Genomic DNA, 19,010 nt, shown 5'->3' with positions numbered 1-19,010 from the left:
GCAGCTTTGGTGGCTCCAGGGACAGACAGGACCCAGGGACTGCACATAGGGAACTGGCTTCAGTTATGCAAAGAGTTCGTTGGGCGCAGTTGGAAGTTACAGCTCAAGAGAAGATGTTTAATGCAAAAGGGGACAGATCTGTACAGCCTGGAGCAGGAATTTGCTCCCCACAATGAGGGGAGTGGAGGAAAGAGAGGGTAAGAGAGGGTTAAAGAAGAAGGAAGGGATAAGAAGGGAGGAAGTGAAGAAGGGAAATCCAGGCATGCAGCAAAGATTAAACAGCCTGCCTGGTTGGGCCATACAGCATGTTGGAGATGACTAAATGTGGCTTTGCCTCAGTTTCCCAAATGGCTTGGGACAAGAGGTTCCCCAGAACAGGGAGCTGGTCCACTATTAGCCGTCCCAGTGATCCTGCCTCAGTGCTGGTAGGAGAGTCCACTGGATACCACCACGTAACCCTGAAAGGCAAAGAAAGCCATGGGCCAACTCAGAGGCCACACGAGGACCCATAGGACCCCAGCTGTCCCATCAGCTGGGCTCTAAGTTCAGGCTCTGTCACTCTTGCTATGTGTCCTGAAGACAGACCTTTGGCCCTCTGGGCCCACCTCAAAAATGGTACTATGAGGGTGCAGTGAGACCACGCAGGCAGAGCCCTCAGCATGGGGCCTGCTCATGATGCATCCATACACGGTTGGTACCATCTCTTCTTTATAATTGGGAGCCTAGACCATTGAGTATCGCCTCCAAGTCCAAGTCTCCCCAGCAGAGCCAGGCACTCTCCATATGTCCTCTATTCCCTACAATGCACTGCAGAAACACCCTGCAGGCCTGCTGATCATTTATTTATTTATTCATTCATTCATTCATCAAATCCTAACTCAACCTACACTGTGAGCCAAGCCTTGTGTCAAGTACTAGGTGATCCAGCAGACCACAAGTCAGACCAAGTCCCTACTCATGTGGAGCTCTTATGTGGTCCAATATGGTAACCATTAGCCACATGTAGCTAATCACATTGAAATTAAATAAAATCGAAAATTCAGCTTCTCAGTTGCACTGGCCACATTTCAAGTGCCCAACAGCCACATGTGCCCAGTGCCGACAGCGGCTACTGTGTTGCACACTGCAGAGTTCCATCCTGGCAGAAATTTTTGTTGAACAGCGCGCTGGTCTAGGGACTTTTGGCTTCAGACCCAGCTGGCTGGATTCATGGGTCAGCCACTGACCATGGCTGTTTGGAGAAGTCTAGGGGAACTTCCCACTAACAGCCCTGGCTTCTTCATGTGTCTATTGTTCCTTCTTAGGGGGGTGGGACCAAAGTTCTTAAGCAACAAGGACATCTTCACTGGAAAGACATCAGTGGGTCTCACTCAGGGAGGGGGGTGATTAACACCCAGATGTTGGACTTGAGGGCCTTGGCTAAGATTTCTGTCCTATGCATGTCTTGGTGAGTGAATTCGGAAGAACATTCTCCTCTTGTGTCTCAGGTGAAACAAAGAAACTGTGGGCTCTCACCCTGGGCAGCCATTGTGATTCAGTCTCACCCTGGGCCCAAAAGTTCTGATCAGAGAAGATGATTTTAGAAAGATCAGGAAGCCCCTTCTCCCAACCAGCTTGCAGGGTTTGTGTACAAAGCTGGAAGGAGCCCCTGTGTCATTCTCCCCCCGACACCAAAGGGGCTGTACCCACCCAGGGCACAGAATCAAGGGACAATTGAAGGACCCTGATTATGGCCTGGTGTGATATTTGGTGAGGATGAAAGAGCTGATGAAACCCTCTCACCATCGTCTCTTGACATCCTGGATTTTCCACCTCATTGCAGCTAAGGATTCATGGCGTGGTCTTGGCAGGAGCAGGGGGCACCCCCAGGCCTGGCTGACCCCGAGGTCCCAGTGCTTGCATGAGCAGAGGGTGGGGGAAGAGGTGACACCCACATTGCAGAGCCCACCTTCCCTCCAAGGGTTGAGGAGTCATACCCACGGGCTCTCACCTCATGGACAAAGACCTCAGGGGTGACGTAGAAGAGGTTGACCATGTTGGGAAGGGCAATCCCCATGCCCAGGAGAGCTGCAGGCAGGAAACAAGAAACCAAGTTCAGTCAGAAGGCAATGACAGAGCATCACCTGGAACCAGTTCTATGCTGAAGTCCTCATGTGTCTCGTGACACTGAGTTCCACTGATACACATGAGGTGAGAGCTGTTATTATTATACCCACTTTGCAGAAGGCAACATGGAGGCTCAGGAAGGGAATGGAACTCAGCTAAGATCACACAGCTGCTGAACAGCCTAGCCAAGATGCGCACCCAGGCAGCTGGACTCCAGAGGCCACCCTCTTACCCTCTGAGCCTGGGAGGTGGCACAGGTGCCTGGAGCAGGTGTGAGGCAGGAGGGGACCAAGGGCCACACTGCGGGGAGGGAGAGCTCACCATTGAGGTGATCCAGCAGGGGCCTCTCGAACACGGTGTCCATGAGTGCATGTACTTTATCCGTCTGAAGCCGCGGAGTCAGGGGGATGGGGGACCGTAGGCCCACCCCAGCAAGGGGCCAGGAGAGATAAACAGGCCACACGTGAACACACAGACAGACACAGAGACAGTGCAGGAACAGGGGGAGGGAGGAGGGCAGGTCACTCTTGTCCTGGCTTCAAGCAGAGACCAGCTACTCCCAGGGTCAGGTCAACCTTCTGAGCTTAAGGCAGCCAGGAGCTGCTCGCCTGTGGGAACGCTGGAAGACAAGCGCCTGACTGACTGACACTGTGTGACCAGGAGACTGGCTGCCCTGTTGGTGCTGACTGACAGACAGATGGACTGACCAATAGAAAGGCTGCTGGGACATCTTGACTTGCATGCCAGCGGACAAAGGGATGCATGATGGCTGGTGGCCCAGCTGTGTCACATGACTGGAGGAGCAGCCGACACCATCTGATGCTGGCTTGTCCAGTTTACCAATAATACCAATAATGTCAGTGATTCTTGGGGTGACAGGTCATTGACCCACAGGCAGAGTGACAGGCAGAAAAACTGACTGACCCCACTGAAGAGCCAGGTTGACTGAATGGCTGACCAGCAGACAGACATCATGGGAAAGACTGATTGTTGTCAGCTGGACTGCTGACTGACCACTGTCCTCAAGCACCCCAGAAGGAAGCCTGGTTATGGTGGCACATACAGGCGCATGTATGCACAAGCACAAAAGCACACCTGCCCTTTCCCCAGGCTCATGGCCTGTCCCACCCAGTGAGTGGGTCTCTGGAGACCCCAGCCCCACACTTACCTCAATGAAACCCACATTGGAGGAGACCACAGTGAGCTGGACTTCCCTGAAAGGGAAGCAGGAGGGTTGGGGGCCGGGGCTTATGCCCACCACCCCATGCCATGACTACTGCACCCAAGGCTCTGTGATGGGACGTCGCAAGCCCATTGCACAGAGGAACACACTGAGGTTGCTGGGTCCAGGAGGCCTCGCTTACCCCAACACAGACGTGGTCCCCTGAAGCTTCACCTTGGACACGGAGAGCTGGAGGCTAAGGTTCACTGTCTGGGCAAGTGGGGACAGCAGAGTAAAAGAGCCCAGGGCCATGTGAAACCTTACAGCTACCCACCAGTGAGCCCTGACTCCCATCCATCCACCCACTCATTCAGGTGTTAGTGGGGCACAGGCCAGTCGGAGACATGAACAATAACCAAGTAACCAGACAGGATCCTTTCAGAGAGTAGTGGGTGCCATGAAGGCAGAGTGGTGGCATGGAGAGGGCTGACAGGGACCATCTTTCTCAGGGTGGCCCTGGAAGACCACCCTGGGGAAGTCTGCAACATTTAAGCTGAGATCTGAAAAGCCAGCCATGCCAAGAGCCAGGGGAAGGCACAGGGTATGGCACATGCAAAGGTCTCGAGGCAGGAATATCCTGGATCACTGAAGGAATAACAGGGAGACCAGTGTGGATAGAGCAGAGCAAATGAGGGGACTGGGGCAGGAAGTGAGGTCTCCTTGAGAGTCAGCACCCTCCTGGCCAGCCCCACCCAGCCCACCTCACTCACCACGTTGATGGAGAAAAGGGAATAGAAAGCTGAGTTGGAGGCCACAGCCAGGACCTCCACAAAAGGCTGTAGCCTCAGTGTGGCGTTGTTGGTACGGAGCGTCGCCACAGGTGTGCCACCTAGCCGCACCTTGAGCACCACAGGCATGGGCTCAGGGAACTGGCGGGCTACCTAGGGAAGCAGAAGAGGAGAGAGGGAGGAGGCCACCTGGGGGCAAAAGCTGGGTGGGCTCTCTACTCATTATTCCTTTGATGCTGATCAAGCCATCATCTGTACGTGACTGGTCCACAGAGGAATGACCATCCCGGACCCCTGCCCTCGGGGGTGCCAGTCAGATGGGATAATAGGAATGAAGACAGGTATAGCCTGTGTGTTCTGTGCCAGGAGGGAGGAAGCTCAGGGGCCACAGAAGGTCAAAGAGCCCCTTGAGCCAGACTAGGGGTTTGGTCCTCCCAAGGATGAAATGCCCGAGCTCGATCTCGAAGGTGGATAAGGGGAAGGAAACAGAAGGAACACTACAAGCAGAGGGCAGTGCTTGGTATTTCTCTGCAAAGGAGAAAATAGTGTGATATCTGGGCAGGAAGGGCCATGCCTGAGAGGGAGAGGGTGCAGATGTAAGGGTAGATGCTAAACCCCATGTAGGATAAATATGAGCTAGCAGAGATCCCACAGCCCAGAGAGCCCCCCACCCCAATCCTGGGTCTCAATGCCCGGAATGACCAGGAATGTCACCAACCTCAGGGATGAGCTGGCCCAGCACAGAGGTGTTCAGCGGGTTGTCATCAGACTTCTGAAATCAGCCCCCCACGCCATGACAGCTTTTAGGGCAGCGGCTCCCCAAGCTAGATCACATCTTGCCTCTCCACAACCCCCCACTTAACCCTTCCAACAACCCCCGTGTGACCCCAAAGCTCCAGCCGCCTCACCCCACCCCCACGGTTTGGCCTCAGTGGGATCTCCCCAGGCCAGACCGCAGCACGTGCCTGCCCCATGTGCCCCAGGCAGCAGGGCTGCCCTCACCAGCTGTCCTGTGATGTCTAAGTTGAGGGCACCAGCCTTCTGCAGCAGCAGGAGGGCAGAGTCAAACAGGTCCTGGGAGAGGCCCACGGTTGCCATGGCACCATTGGCGCCCACGTGCTCTGGCAGCACAAAGCGGGTTGCATTCACGGGCAGGATGATGGGCTTGCCCAGAAGGAAGAGAACAGCCTATGGGGGTGGGGAGAGAAGGAAATAAGCAGTGGCATCAGCAGGGGGTGGCTTCATCACGGAACCTGGGCGCTGAGATGCCACCCACCCTTAGATGCCACCTGTCCAGCCTCCCATCTGGAGTGCCATTCCAGCCCTTCTTCCCTCGACTCCCCTGCTCTGAGGCACCTTCCAGAACACCAAGGACTCCAGAGGCAACAAGCCTCCAGCTCTGGGGTGACAAGGAGACACTTACGTTGATATCCAAGGAAATGTAGTCCTTAGTGATGCTGGGCTCATTGATCATGAAGTAGCGAATCTGGGACTCAGGACCCACAGGTCTGAGGCCTAAATGAGATCAGGATATCCTGATTGAAAAGGGTGAGTCACTTGTGGGAGCCACACTCCTGCACACGGCTAGGCTAGATGGGGTGGCAGGTGAAGACTCAACCCCACATTCAGGAAAGCACAGCTCTTAGCAATAGCTCCTCCCCCAAAGGCTCTGGATAACAGAGGGGGTGCATGTATGTGTACATTCAGGTTTCTGTCTGATTTTTTTGTTTTTTTTTTAACTTTTAAAATTCATTGTTTTTAGAGAGGGAGAGAAAGAGAAACATCCATTTGTTATTCCACTTATCTATGCATTCATTGGTTGATTTCTATATGTACCCCAACTGGGGATCAAACCCACAACCTTGGCGTATCTGGACAATGCTCTAACCAACTATGCTTCCCGGACAGGGCTGTGTGATTTTTCTATTGTCTCTTCTGGATTTAATTGTATTTTCTCTAATATTTCCAAATTTTACTATGATAGTAAAAGCAATAAATATGTCTAACGGTTGTCCAAGATTAGGGTGGGTGGAGGGAGACAGCAAAGGGGGTCTTAGAGGCTGGTGAATGTTCTGTATCGCTAGTATAGTATAGTGCTAGTTACACAATCGTATGCATTTATCAAAACAGAGGACACTACAAAGTGTGAATTACTCTATGTTTTAAAAATAAATAAAAACATTTAGAATTTTAAGTAACATATATTCATTGTGGACATATAGAAAATTTTTAAAAGATAGAAGACATACAACCCAGAATTTCAAATTTATTTCTTTTTCAGTATCTTCTTATACAGAGAGAAACCTCTCTCTCTCTCTCTTTCACTGTAGTGAAGCTGTATATAGCTTTGTGTCCTCTTTTTTCTTTACAGAGAGGCAGCATAGCTTCATTAAGAGCACAGGCTCTCGAGGCAGACTGTCTCAGTTTCTTCATCTGTAAAATGGAGCTAATGATACTACAGTAAATATTAGCTTTCAATATATTGGATTTTGCCAGGCATGTTGCTAAGTGATTAAATGTCCCTTTAAACTATGCTTTTTAGTGGCTCCTATCACTCCATGTTCTAGATGTACATGACTCGTGCACAGGGCTGAACACTTAGATTTCCTTTATTAGATCTTTTAAGTTCCTCAAAAGACACAGCAAGGGCTGGTTTTTGGTATGAACTAAATACAAGCCTTCCTGTGGAGAAAACCCTGCTGAGAAGAGGGCAGCCTGTTGTATACCAGGCACCTAACCTGTGCTGTCTTGTAGCAACCCATGGAAGAAGTAGGAATTTTGATCCCATTTTTTTGGATCAAAATGGTTAGGCTCAGAGAGATGGAGCCATTTCCCTAAGGTCACACAGCAAATGAACAACAGGGCAAGAATTTAACCTCATGTCCTTTGATTCCAAGTCAAATTTTCTTGACCTCTTGGTGCCTCCTATTAAGGTAATATGGAGGTCTTGGCAGTGAGGAGAGCGGGAGAAATCAAGGAATGTTCTCCAGATAAGGTGGCTTTGAGCTGGGCAGTGCAGAGTGGGCAGAGCAGTGACTGGACACATGAGGAGGAGGAGAAAACCAGGATGAGCTGGTTCATGGGCGGCTCTAGCGCCATGTTGATGATTTCAGACTCAGAGCCTCTGGCTTCCCATCTATAGGTTGGGGATAATGATGCCACCTCAGGACTGTTGCTAGAAGTTTGCACAAAAAAGCCAGAGCTACCTTGGTGTGAAAATATTCACTGAAGAGCCCACCATAAACTTGGACCCTGCCAGGCATTCCTCCTGGCTTAATACCAGCATGCCAGCCCCAAATCCTGTCCCCACACCCCCGCACACTTGTCCCAGGCTGTGGGACAGTCAGATGCAACCTTCTGACTCAAAGGCAAGGGGAACTGATTGCAAAGTGCAGCTACCAACAGTCACCAGCTCTGGGTCTCACGGAGTCCATGACAGCAGTATGGGAGAAACACTAGAATCCCAGGCAAAGCCATCAGATAGGAGAAGGTGCTTCAAATAGGAGCAGCTTCCAAAGAGACTTGAGAAAGAAAAAAAAGAAAAGAAAAAAAAAAAAAAAAAAAAAAAAAACAAGAGAGGAAGCCCTGGATTATGCACAGGGCTCACTGAGAACATACTACCTTCCAGCTCAACAAGGATGCGCTCTTTGATCTGTGTGGAGATGGGCAGGCGGGTAATTGTCAGAGAGTTCTTAAATATTGATAAACATGTAAACTGCTGAAAAGAAAATGGAGCTGACCTACTTTCACAGCCTTCGGTTTCATACTGTAAGATGAAGTCCTGATGGAGCCTGGCACAGGGCAAACTGTGGCCACAGTTCTAAGTGGACTATGCGTGGTGGTTGCCAGCACGTGGGATTTCGTCTGCAGTAGTGGGAGGTGTGTGGGGCAGTGGGGAGGTGACTGATGACAGATGGGAGTTGGTGGATATATACCCAGCTCCTGCCCCTTGGGAGGATGTTAGGTGTTTTACTCAGTGCCCAAGAGCTCCCCAAGGGGAGTGAGCCCAGGTGCCCACAGCAGTACCTACTCATTAACACCCCTCTCTCACTGCTCCCTCTTCAATCAGTGCCCCCCATAACCACCCCCTATTTCAGCCACTTATACTAAAATCCTCATCTCAGGATCTGTTTCTGGGGGGATTAGCCTAAGACGGGGCCTTCTGCTAGCATACTCCTAGTACTCCCTGGATAATGAGGACCCCTGGAAAAACCAGAGGTGGGACAAGTCTGACGGAAGATGGAGAGGAGAGGGAACTGTGACTCTGGATGGCGGTGGCCTTGAGGAGGGAACCAGGCACAGAGGCACTTGGGAGCAAAAGAGGTTGAGTTCTGTCAAGGACATGCTGAGTTGGAGGAGCCTGTGGGACCTCCAGGAGGAGGTGTCCAGGAAGAAATGGAATATAAGTACCTGAGCCCTGAAAGGGGAGAGGGGTAGAGAGTCCAGCAAAAAATGTGGGAGACGTGGGAGCAGAACCAGGGGAGGAGGGACCTCTGAGTCTCCAGGCAGGGGAGGAGGCAATGGCAGATGGCATGTACTCCCCTACACACACACATGCATGCATACACACACATACATACGTGCAGTACACAAAGACACTCTAGGATTTGAAGTTTCCCAGATTCCATCAATTATTGTTCAGTCATCTTACACTTGACCTCCCAGGAGTCTAATCTGATCCAAAGAGGGGGATCTTGAAGGTCTCAGGGGCCTCAGAGGGTCTCAGAGGTCCCCTCCCCCTGCCCCAGTCTCCCAGATCTTACCAATTAAAGTTCCCAGGTGGACATTGAGGTCCTGCACGAGGCTGGAGACGCTCACACACAGCTGCCACAAGACAAAGGCGTCTGGGTTAGAGTGGCACTCAGGGCCGGATGGGGCGAGTCTGGGAAGATCTAGGGTCCCTGCATGGAAGCCTTCCCCAAACTGGACACCAAGGCTTGGAATACCCTCCTTCCTCCACCACCAGTGGGCATCTTCGGGCACCTCCTCTGGGCACTGGGGACTTGGAGGGGAAGCTGGGGCCCGTGAGCATCGAGAAAAGAACAGGACTGTGGAACACAGCAGAAGTGGCCGCAGTGGGGCCTGGGCAGCTGGGGAAGAGAGCCTGCTGCACCAGAGGGCCAACTGGTGGGAGGATGCCACCCTCAGTGGAGGCAGGCAGTGGTCAGCAAGGGAGGCCAGGGAGACCATTGTTCTCTGGGGCGCAGTGGGCAGCCAGAGAAGTGTACTGTGATAGAAGGCGGGGGAGAGGAGATACTGCAAAGCCAGAGCGGTCACTGCCTGGTCCAGGCTAGAGCTGCTGAGGCTGGGCCGGGTGAGGCCAGGAGGCAGAAGAGAGGGCCAAGTCAGGCTGTGCCGCCGTCAACACTCGGACCTCAGTTTTCTCCTCTGCAAGGTGGGGGCTGGCATGCAGTGGGCTGGTGTGGTCTCTACAACTGCCCCTTAAAGGACGTGGTGTGGGAAGAGGCAGAGCTGGAGAACCGGCTCCCCGTCTGCAGTGGGAGCCTGGCTCCGGGGCGCCATCGCTCACCAGGTCAGCCAGAGGCAGCTGATGGCAGGAGCTAAAACAGTCGCAGTGGTGGCATCCCTCCCACTGCCCAAACTGTCCTAACCTCTTCATGCATGTTAATGTGCTTAAACCCACGACCAGCCCCCTCTCTGCATTGCAGATGTGGAATTGGGTGCAGAGACAGGTTAGACAACTTGGCCTGGGTTCACAGCTGGGAAGAAGGGGAACCAGGATTCAAACCCAGGCCACATTTGACTCCAGTGCCCATGCCCTTGTCCATTCTCATTTTGTCTTCTTTTCACAGCCAGGTGGTCCCTGAAAGCACTGTTCCCACCCCACCGCCTAGCATGAAATTGGGGCTGGCCTAAGAGAAGGAGCCTCCCTCCCCTGTCAGCCCCAAATCTGCCCTTGTTGGGGTCTCCCCATCATTGCCCTAGACCATCACCCCAGCCTGTTTCCTGCTGTCATGGGTAAAGTGGATGAGCCCCCATAAAGAGCCTTCTTCTAAAAAATATATAAATAAGAAAGCAATAACCAACCCCCTCTCCCCCTGCCTGCGGTCCTCCTGCCTTCGCCACGCCTGCAAGGAAAGTGCTGCCCTCCTTTCCGAGAGGTCTGGCAGGATGTCCTTTACCTTGTTTTGCAGGACAGCTTTGATGTGTTGCTGCACCTGGGCCAACAGCGCAGGGGGTGTGCTAAGGGAGGGACACAGAAAGGGCTCCTGAGCTCCGGGGTCGACGCATCCAGGCCTGTCTCTTTCAGCAAAGCCACAGTCTGGGAGAGAAGTCTCTCCCCTCTGCCAGGGGCCAGGTATTCCCATCCCACAGCCTGCCTGGGCTGGGCACAGTGCTGGCACAATTGTCCCCTGAACAATGAGAGGTGGGTCTAAGTTGGTGTGCCACAGAGGATTCCTAGGGATCTTGCTAAAATGTTGATCCAAGCTGCAGCCCAAGTTCACTGCATTGCCTCCAGGGGAGGCGGGAGAACAGCATCTGGGTTTTTAATGCTATCAAACCTCAGGCTTTCGTCCGTAAGCAGCCACCACCCGTGAGCACTGTGAGGGGATGTGAGTTCCACATGATGATCATGGGACACAAGCCTGAATGAATTTATACTCAACTCTTCTCTGGGGAAAAGCCCAGTCAAAAGGCTCAGTCACCTCCCTGTAGCCCCCAGCCACGTGTGGGAAGGTGTAGACATAATGCAGAGGATTCACAAGCAGTAGCTTAGTCAGGCTGTGGGGATTTGAGTGCCACCATTTGCCAGCTGTGTGATCTTAGGCAAGTTACTTAACTACTCTGGGCCTCAGTGTGCTCCCCTGTAAAACGAGGGAAATACTTATACCCTCCTGGTAGGATTACTGTGAGACAATGCTCAGAACGGGTCTGGATCCAACCCAGCTCACAGGAGGCGCTCTGGAGGCAAAGCTGCTGTTAGCTTTACATGAGGACATGAAAGGGCCACTTGATACATTGAGAGCTTGGCATGTGCCAGACCCCTGAGCCTCAGACTCCCCATCTATGCAGGGAGGGGCAGCCCTCTGAAATCCCTGACAGAGGCATCAGCCCTGAATCCTTTAAAAAAATAGTGTGTTTGTAGGCATTGTCATATTATGTGGGGCTGGGCGGTGAGGGGACACAGACCTCTGACAAGTCCCTCCCCCTCGCTGAGCCTCAGTGTACTCAGCCATATAACAGGCGTGACACTGGGGTCTCTAAGCCCATTGTGGCGATTGGATGAAGGTTTGAGGAGGAAGTTCAAGAAATGACCACAGCCCAGGCACCTACCTGTGACGGCCATCGAACATGGTGGCATTGTTGAAGTGTAAAAAGCATTCAGAGATGCTGACCATGGGGGTCCCAATGGAGCCCTGGATCACATGGGCATCAGCCAGCAGTACCACGGGCAGGATCAGCTCCAGGGGCTCTGGGACCCTAGGGAGATGCCAGTCCTGAGCCCCAGCAGCACCACCCAGCAGAGCCCATGTTGAACAACGTGAGATCTTCCAAACCCCCAGCCCAAGCCTGTCCCCCAGTTGAAACACACAGGACCCCCACTCAGCATGAGATGACCCCCAAACTCCACTCAGGGTCACAGACGTTACAGCAGCAGGTGTGAACTCTGGCTCCTCGTGTCTCCTCACTGCAAGACCCTGGGCCCATCATTCCTCATACTGAGCTTCAGTTTTCTCTTCTATCAGGTAGGAGTAAGATTGGTGGTACCAATCTCACAGGGCTGTACTGAGTTTTCCATGGGGGAGTCATGTGAAAACACCCTGCTTGGAGCCTGGCCCACAGTAGGCAGTAGTAAAATGTAGTGGCAGGAGTTAAAATAAGAGATCCCTCTAGAGATCCAGCTCACAGCTTGAAAACTCATGAATATAAAGTAACTGGTGCACAGAAATAATTCTAATAGCTATGTTTATTGAGCACCTACTATGTGCCTTGCAGTGTGAAAAGAGGGACATGGTTTTAATTATAGCAATGAATCCATATCCTATAACCCTCACAGCCTTGCTGCAAAATTTCATCCCATTTTACAGAGGAGAAAACTGAGGGCTGGAGAAGTGACATGACTCTAATGGTCTGAAAGTCCTCCTGCCCCGTCCCTTGCAACAAAGAGACTCACTCACCGAAAGATTTTGAAAGTAAAATTGGCTGCTGCCAACAAGCGTACCCCCAAACCATCAATGAACTTCAGGTCAAGGCGGGGCACCTGGACATCCAGAATCTGGACCCTGCATGGGTGGGAAAGGAAATGACAAGGCAGCACCCATTAAACCATGGGATCAGCTCTGGGTGGGGTTCTCTGAGCCATCGCTGCACTGGCCATGTTATAAAGAATGACTTTCTGACGATTGGAAACATGGGATGAGGAAGAGGCAGTGAGTTCTCCATCACAGGGGTATGCAAGCCATGTATGGACCACTAGCTTGGAGGGGGAAGATGCAGAGAGGACCCCAGCACTGGACAGGAAGTGGCTGAGATGATTTCTCAGGTCTTGGAGGAATTTTAGTGTCTGGCTGAGGTCTGGAAAGCTGGGAATGCGGGGAAAGAAAGACTTTGAGATGCACAGAAGGCAGAAATCCCCTCGATACCATTCAAGTCAACAGATTTGGCTTGTAGCCCTCCAGCAATGGGAAACTCACTCCCTTCAAAGTTGTCTGTTCTGATTTCTAAGACTTTCCAACTAACCTATGTTTGCCTTTTTTCCTAAATGAAAGTCATTGTTTTCCCTGCACAATATTGGGGAGGGGGGGTGGTTCACATCCTACAAATGGTATAAATTTTAAAAGTCACATCAAAACTCCACCCTCAAAAACTCTCACTGTTAGCACTTGGGTAACATTCTTCCATGACTCTACTGAGGACACAGGCTGGCCTAGAACCTGTTTCTTTTCATGTGACAGTCATGCTGACTGTGTTCCCCTATCTACAAACAAGGACCCTCAGTGTTATACTTACCCAGCAGCGTGCTGCCTGTCATGCTACCAGTCGTGTGGCCAGACTACAAGTCCTTCGGGAACCCTCGATTGTTGGGGATCAATGTTATTCCCAGCTCTCCACCATGACCAGCCAGGCTGTGAGCAGTATCCCAGCTGCAGGGGCCTCCACCTGGGGGTCTCCAAGCCAGCTGTGCTTGTGCCCACTCAGCTTTTGAGAGTTTTAAATGTTTATAATTTGTTGTCATCATTCAAAACTAGATAGCTTTTATAACTTCTCTTGGGAAGCCAAAGATCTGGAATAGTGAGTCTGAGACCCCACATGGCTGGGGTTAGCTGGCCTAGCCCTTGGAGATGGCTGAGTTTGAGACATCCCTCCCTGTCTCTGCCTTTGAGTTTCTATGCATTGCCAGGGGGTGTGGAGGGAAATTAGGCTCAGACTTGTGCCCTAAATTCAGTATCTGGCTTTTGGAGGAAATAGCCAAGAGTCCTGCCAGCCCTGGGGACCCAGGAGCCACAGTCTTGACCCCCAGGGGCAGAAATCTACCAATTATGAGGCACCAGTCCCCCATGTCTCCACCATGGTCCCATCTCCTAAATCCTTTTGTGCCCACTCACCTAATGGGTGGGAGTACCCTACCTGGTGAGGGAAGCCCTCGCCTTGCTGTTGGAGGAAACACACACCCACAGACGAGGGTGCTCATCTAGTGGGCTGAAGCATTTTTCCCAGCATGCACCGGCCAGGTAGGAACTCACCTGGTGACAGGAGCACCTTATCTGGAGGACAGGAGCACTCACCTGGTGGGCTGAGGCCCCTCTCCACTCTGGTCCAGGAAATGTGGGACAGTGACATTCAGGGCCCACTGGAGAGGGGCTTTCCCGATTTCAGACACTGTGGGGTCAGAGCAGGGTGAGGTTAGGCTGCTCCCAGGAGCCACTGAGGGAGACCACGCCGCCCACCATCTGCCCAGTGTCCTGAGCGGAGACATCTCAGAGCCTGGAAGGGCCAGGCTTGTCACTGGGCACCCAGGGGCCCCCTGGCGCCCCACGAGCCCTCCTTGAGTGCACTTCTCACACCAGGCCTGCAAAGCATGCCTTCCTCTCTGTCTCTCCAAATCCCGCTTGTCTATCCCCCTCCTCAGAAACAACATTCTTTGCCCTTTTCCAAGACGCTGGTGGGAATCCCACCTCCTCTGGAGCCTCCCCAAGTCCCCAAGCAGATGGAGGCCCCCAATCAAACAGGGGTTGGGGAGGCCTGGGGGCTGGATGCTGAGGACTCTGGAGTCCCTCAGATTCTGGGTGCAAACCCCAGCTCTGTTACTATGTGTAGCTGCTCTGTGCCTCAGTTTCCCTACCTATAAACTTGCAGTGATTATAATGATACTCATGACATAGGGTCCTTGTAACAACTCAGCCCACAAATCACATTAGCTCTCCCTGTTGCTATTTATTTTCATGATAACAATGGCTATCACTCTATAGTGTCTCCTTTTTGCCAGGCCCAGTTCCTCAGAGCTTAATGCTGTAGGTACTCTATTATGCCCAGTTTACCAAGAGGTGAGGGCGCCTGGCAAGGAGAAGTCAGCTCTGGGCCAAGGCACCTGGCTCCCAAGGCCCTGGACTTCCTCACGTGCCTGTACTGCTGGGCCAGGGATGGTGCTGACTCAACGTGAGTGGAATTAAAAGAGAGGTGATGGTGTCACGAGAGCATCAAAGGAGAAGCTGAGAGGTGCAAACTCCACTCAGACTCACTGTGGGACCCGGGGAAGTCCCTGGACCCTTCTGGGCCTCAGTTTCCCCAGAACCAAGCATAAAGGCAGTGGTCTCTCCATTCCCGATGCCCCTCTTCCCAGCCTGGCCACCTGTGGCTGAGCCGAGACTCACACCCAGGCCCCTGGGCTGCATCTATAGGGCTCCCCCACACAGGGCTTGAACTCTGGGGCTTCGGGACAGAGATTAGAGGACACTGTTGAAAAGCCATCCAGCCTAGCCTTGGAAAGAGAGGTGTGGGGCACGGGCCTCCTGCCGGATTTCCGCCAAGAACCAACAGCCAGGTGCATCTGGAGGGCTCTCTGGGACAAAGGAGGCTCACATGGGACGGGTGGAGAGAAGGTGGCCAGTGGAGGGCAGTGGCCTCCTGTCCCTGCCTGCAGGTATCCGTGCCCGGTACCATGTGCCAGTTACACTCTAACACAGATCACTGATCCCTTTCACCACCTGCTTATCGTCCCAGATACAAGGTCCTGAGAGGCTGTGTGTGCCCCAGGGCACTCTGCTGCTCCCCTGAGCCACCGCCTCACTGCTTCAGTGGCCTGGGCCCCTGAAAGTCCCCTCTACTTTCTGACCTGAGTCCCTCCCCCTGTAACCTGAGTTTGGTCTGGCCTTGGGGAAAACAGCTTCTGGTTTCTCACCCCTAACCCTGCTTTGAGACCCAGGCATCCACTCTAGAAGCAGCTGGGGGAATAGCTTTTGTCCCTCCCTGGGCCTAGGTTTCCTCACTGTGCCTTCCCCAGGGGATGGAGCAGCCATAGGACAAAGGCCTTGGCTGGGCTGGGTACGGGGTTGGTTCTTCTCACTGTGAGCCTAGCAGGGATCTAACTCCAGCACGCTTCCCAATATCATGCTAGACATATCTTCCCCCGCATGCATGTGCACACAGATCCCCCCATGAATTCACATGTACAACCAGGGTATGCGGCCACACCTGGTACACACATCCATGCACCATGGCATTTGCACACATGCCCATGGTTAGGCATCCGCCCGACACTCAAGTACACATGTGGGCACATCATCATGAGTTTTCAAACTTACACACAGACACACAAAAGCAAGATTTCCATTCAGATGGACCCATGCCCACCCCACTTAGGCCTGTGAGCACAGTCCTGCGGGCACACTTGCATATTGGACACAACATATACCCCCACTCATGCACTCACTTAATAAATATTTGTTGAGCAGCAAATACTGTGTCAGGAACTTCTTACAACCAAGGGACACAGTGACAGATAAGATCCGGGTTCTCGGGGGGCTTTTAAGTTCATAGATACACATGCACACTTAGGATTGTACACATATGCAGACATGGACTCACTTGTATATACTTGTGCACAGACACACGTGGGACAGCCCAGTGACACGTCTCTTACCGTAGCTCAGCACAGCCTTGTTGAGTCTGACCACGGTGCCTGGAACGGAGGCGCCTGCCACAGGCAGCAGCAGCGCCAGCAGCAGGCCCAGCCTGCACACCTGAGCCATGGCGGTCCTGGTCACTGCCCCCCAAATCTGTGGGCTGAGGTGGGAACAAGCATCAGGGAGCTTGTCCAGAATCTCCCCCCAACCCGCACCCCAGCCTGGAGGCCGAAAGCCCTGAGTGGCGATCCCAGCCCTGCCCCAGGCCCCCACACAGCTTTGCATCTCTGCAATAGGGAGAATTGCCTTCCCCTGCCTGATTTGTCAGGAACAACAGGGGTCTGGGCTCCTAGGCCCAGAGAGGACATGGCCTTGCCTAAGGCCACACAGCAAACTGGGGCTGGTGCAGGACCCAAGCTGTGCCAGAAGAGGATGGTGAGACTCCCAAATGGGGAGACTGATGCCCAGGCTCACCACCCCGAAGCCCAGGGTTGTGTCACCTGGTGCCAGGAGTACAGCCCAGTGTGACAGCCCATTCTGGGGTCCAGCTGTCCAAACCCAGCCTGGGGAGGATCTGGGATGGCTCCTGTCCTCCTCTTGTCCTGTGCCAGGTAAGGAACATCCAGAAAGTGGGCCTCTTCACCACCCCGTGGCCCCTCCCATTCCAGCCCAACCAAGTGGGCAGACAGATCTGTGTCCAACTCAAAGAGGAGGAGCTAGGCAGGAATGAGGGGCCACTGCTCAGCTAACTGAGCTGAGTCTTGGTAGGCCAGCACCTCCCCAGAGTCTCACAACAAGACCAGGGATGAGCCCTTCTGCAGAAGGCGATTAATAGTAGCATCCCTACTGAACAGGTAGAGAAGTCTAGGTTTCTCCTTGGAGGGGAGCCAGCTCATCCTGAGTCCTACCTCAGGCCGTTCCTGGGAGAGGCAGATTCTCAGACCCAGCCAAAGCCCTCATCTGCCCAGGCAGGTATGGAAGCTGCTTTATAAGGCTCCCTGGTATGCAGGACATTCAGGGAAGGGATGTGGGGAGGGACAGGTTTGCTTGTGGTTGCAAGTGTTTTCCCTGCAAACATGGCCTGTGCCAAAGTGTCTCATCCCACGGGGCGGTGGGGCTGCCACGTAGCCTGGCCTGGCTGCCAACCACTGCAAGACCCTAGGGTTGGGCAGCTTCGGAAATCTCTGGAGCAAGGTCTGCTCCCAGTAGGGACACCTCATCACCCCAGCCAGGCCTGGCCAGACCCAGGGGACGGAAGCCCAAAGTCAGGGGGGTGGCTGCAGTAACCACTCAGGCCTGGTGCCCCCAAGTCAGCCCAGAAACATGACCCTTTTAGAAGGGACAGGAAGCTGCCTGAGCCCCAACCCCAGTAACTGGCTGAGTCCTGATCCTGGTCACACACTGAGCCCCGATCCTCATCACAACCTGAGCCCTGATCCTAATCAGACATTGAACCCTAAATCAAAAAACAACAGACAAGAGGGTGTGGATGACCCAGTCCCCACTACTTAACAACCCAAACTCACTCCAAACGTCAGTCCCACTCACAAGAGATTTAGCCCATTATCTCTTTCTGCACTATAAGCTCCAGGCTCTACCTGGCTATATGGGGCCCAAGGAACTGTGCAAATGTGAAGATTTATATATACGTGTGTGTATGAGGGTTTTGTGTGTGTTTGTGTGTGGTTATGTGTGCCTAGTCATTTGTACACATGCATTAGATCATAAGTATAGGAATCAGAGGAAAGTATGTGAGTGTGGACATGAAATGGTCACGTTGTCACATTGATTTATGGTGTTACATGACTATTTATGTGACTACATGAGTGCAGGTGTGGGGAGTTCTATGGATAGTATGTATATGTGGGCTTGGTATACTGAGTATGCCTGTGGGTCTGTGTGTGCATGGTGTAAAGTGCATGTATACATTTGTACCTGTGTACAGTGGACTGCTTCCTGGTGTTGGGAGGTGTGTATATGTGTTTTTGTATGCACATACATGTGGGCACAGGAGGTGATGGCATAGCTGCAGGCAAGTCCCCTTTGTTTCTCTGTATGGCTCACCTGGGGTACAGGGACAAAAAACCTCAGGGCCCTCCCCCACTCCAGAGCCCTCCATGGCTCCCACTGACTCCACACCAGCCCAAATATCAGGCCTAGAGCCCAACCCTATGCTGAGTCCCCACTGGAGCAACAGAACTGACAGAGTCGACAGACACCATTGCACTCTCCCCTGAGAGGCCAGAGCTCATGTGGACCAGCCCTGCCTCCCAGCCAGGGCTCCCCTGCCCTATTCTTTTGGCGAAAAGGAGTGAGAAAACCCAGCAGCACACTCCCTAACACTCTAATCCTAGCCTCAGTTTGTCCAGTCCTCCTGGTCCTCACCGTAGCGGAGACAAACAGCAGAGTCGGTGGAGAGTGGCACAAATATTGACAGAAGCCACTCTCAGTGTTTGCTCTCAGCATGAACACTTCCTCTTCCTCCGCATTTCCAGCGCAGGGACACTGAGGGACAGCCAGTAGACACAAAAGAGAGAGATTATCACCAGCCCCTCCTCCCTATAGCCAGCACGGTTCAGTGGCACCTGCTCTGTGCAAGATATTCCGCCAGCCCCTTTGCCCTCACCCCCAGGGATGGGAGCTGGTTCTGCTCGCCCCTGCAGCCACTGCCTGGAGCAGACCAGGTGTTTAATAAGTGTATGTTGAATACTCAATGTATAATTGTAAGACCCTTGTAACAATTATAATGGCAACATTTCAGGGCTTTCCCTCCACCAAATATTCTTGAGGGTACTGTATCAGTTTCCTATTGCTGCTATAAGAAATTACCACATACCTAGTGACTTAAAACACAGATTATTATCTCAG

At 52.8% G+C, this 19,010-nt stretch overlaps 1 protein-coding gene across 1 annotated transcript; it reads right to left on the bottom strand.

Moving 5' to 3' along the window:
* Window positions 1-96: 96 nt before the first annotated feature.
* Window positions 97-17,124, bottom strand: BPIFB2 (BPI fold containing family B member 2). The gene is made up of 16 exons (XM_090286231.1): window positions 17,051-17,124; window positions 16,160-16,302; window positions 13,806-13,899; window positions 12,198-12,302; window positions 11,353-11,499; window positions 10,200-10,260; window positions 8,820-8,880; window positions 5,480-5,571; window positions 5,059-5,244; window positions 4,775-4,828; window positions 4,039-4,209; window positions 3,471-3,538; window positions 3,275-3,320; window positions 2,428-2,491; window positions 1,991-2,067; window positions 97-458 (listed from the first exon to the last, which is right to left on the bottom strand). The coding sequence occupies exons 2-16, from the start codon at window positions 16,266-16,268 to the stop codon at window positions 417-419; spliced, it is 1,377 nt and encodes a 458-aa protein (XP_090142357.1). The 5' UTR covers window positions 16,269-16,302; window positions 17,051-17,124; the 3' UTR covers window positions 97-416.
* Between the last annotated feature and the right edge of the window lie 1,886 nt (window positions 17,125-19,010).

The sequence above is a fragment of the Furipterus horrens genome, unplaced genomic scaffold, assembly GCF_987537825.1.
Source record: "Furipterus horrens unplaced genomic scaffold, mFurHor1.1.pri manual_scaffold_8, whole genome shotgun sequence".
Lineage (NCBI taxonomy): Eukaryota > Metazoa > Chordata > Mammalia > Chiroptera > Furipteridae > Furipterus > Furipterus horrens.
This window is presented reverse-complemented; position numbering and strand designations above follow the sequence as displayed.

Excerpts from the sequence above, each read along its gene's own strand:
- BPIFB2 (XM_090286231.1), bottom strand. The coding sequence starts at position 16,268 with ATGGCTCAGGTGTGCAGGCTGGGCCTGCTGCTGGCGCTGCTGCTGCCT. Across the intron at positions 13,900-16,159 it reads CAAGGCTGTGCTGAGCTACG|TGTCTGAAATCGGGAAAGCC; the intron begins GTAAGAGACGTG and ends CTGACCCCACAG. Across the intron at positions 2,068-2,427 it reads CCTGCTGGATCACCTCAATG|CTCTCCTGGGCATGGGGATT; the intron begins GTGAGCTCTCCC and ends TCCTGCCTGCAG.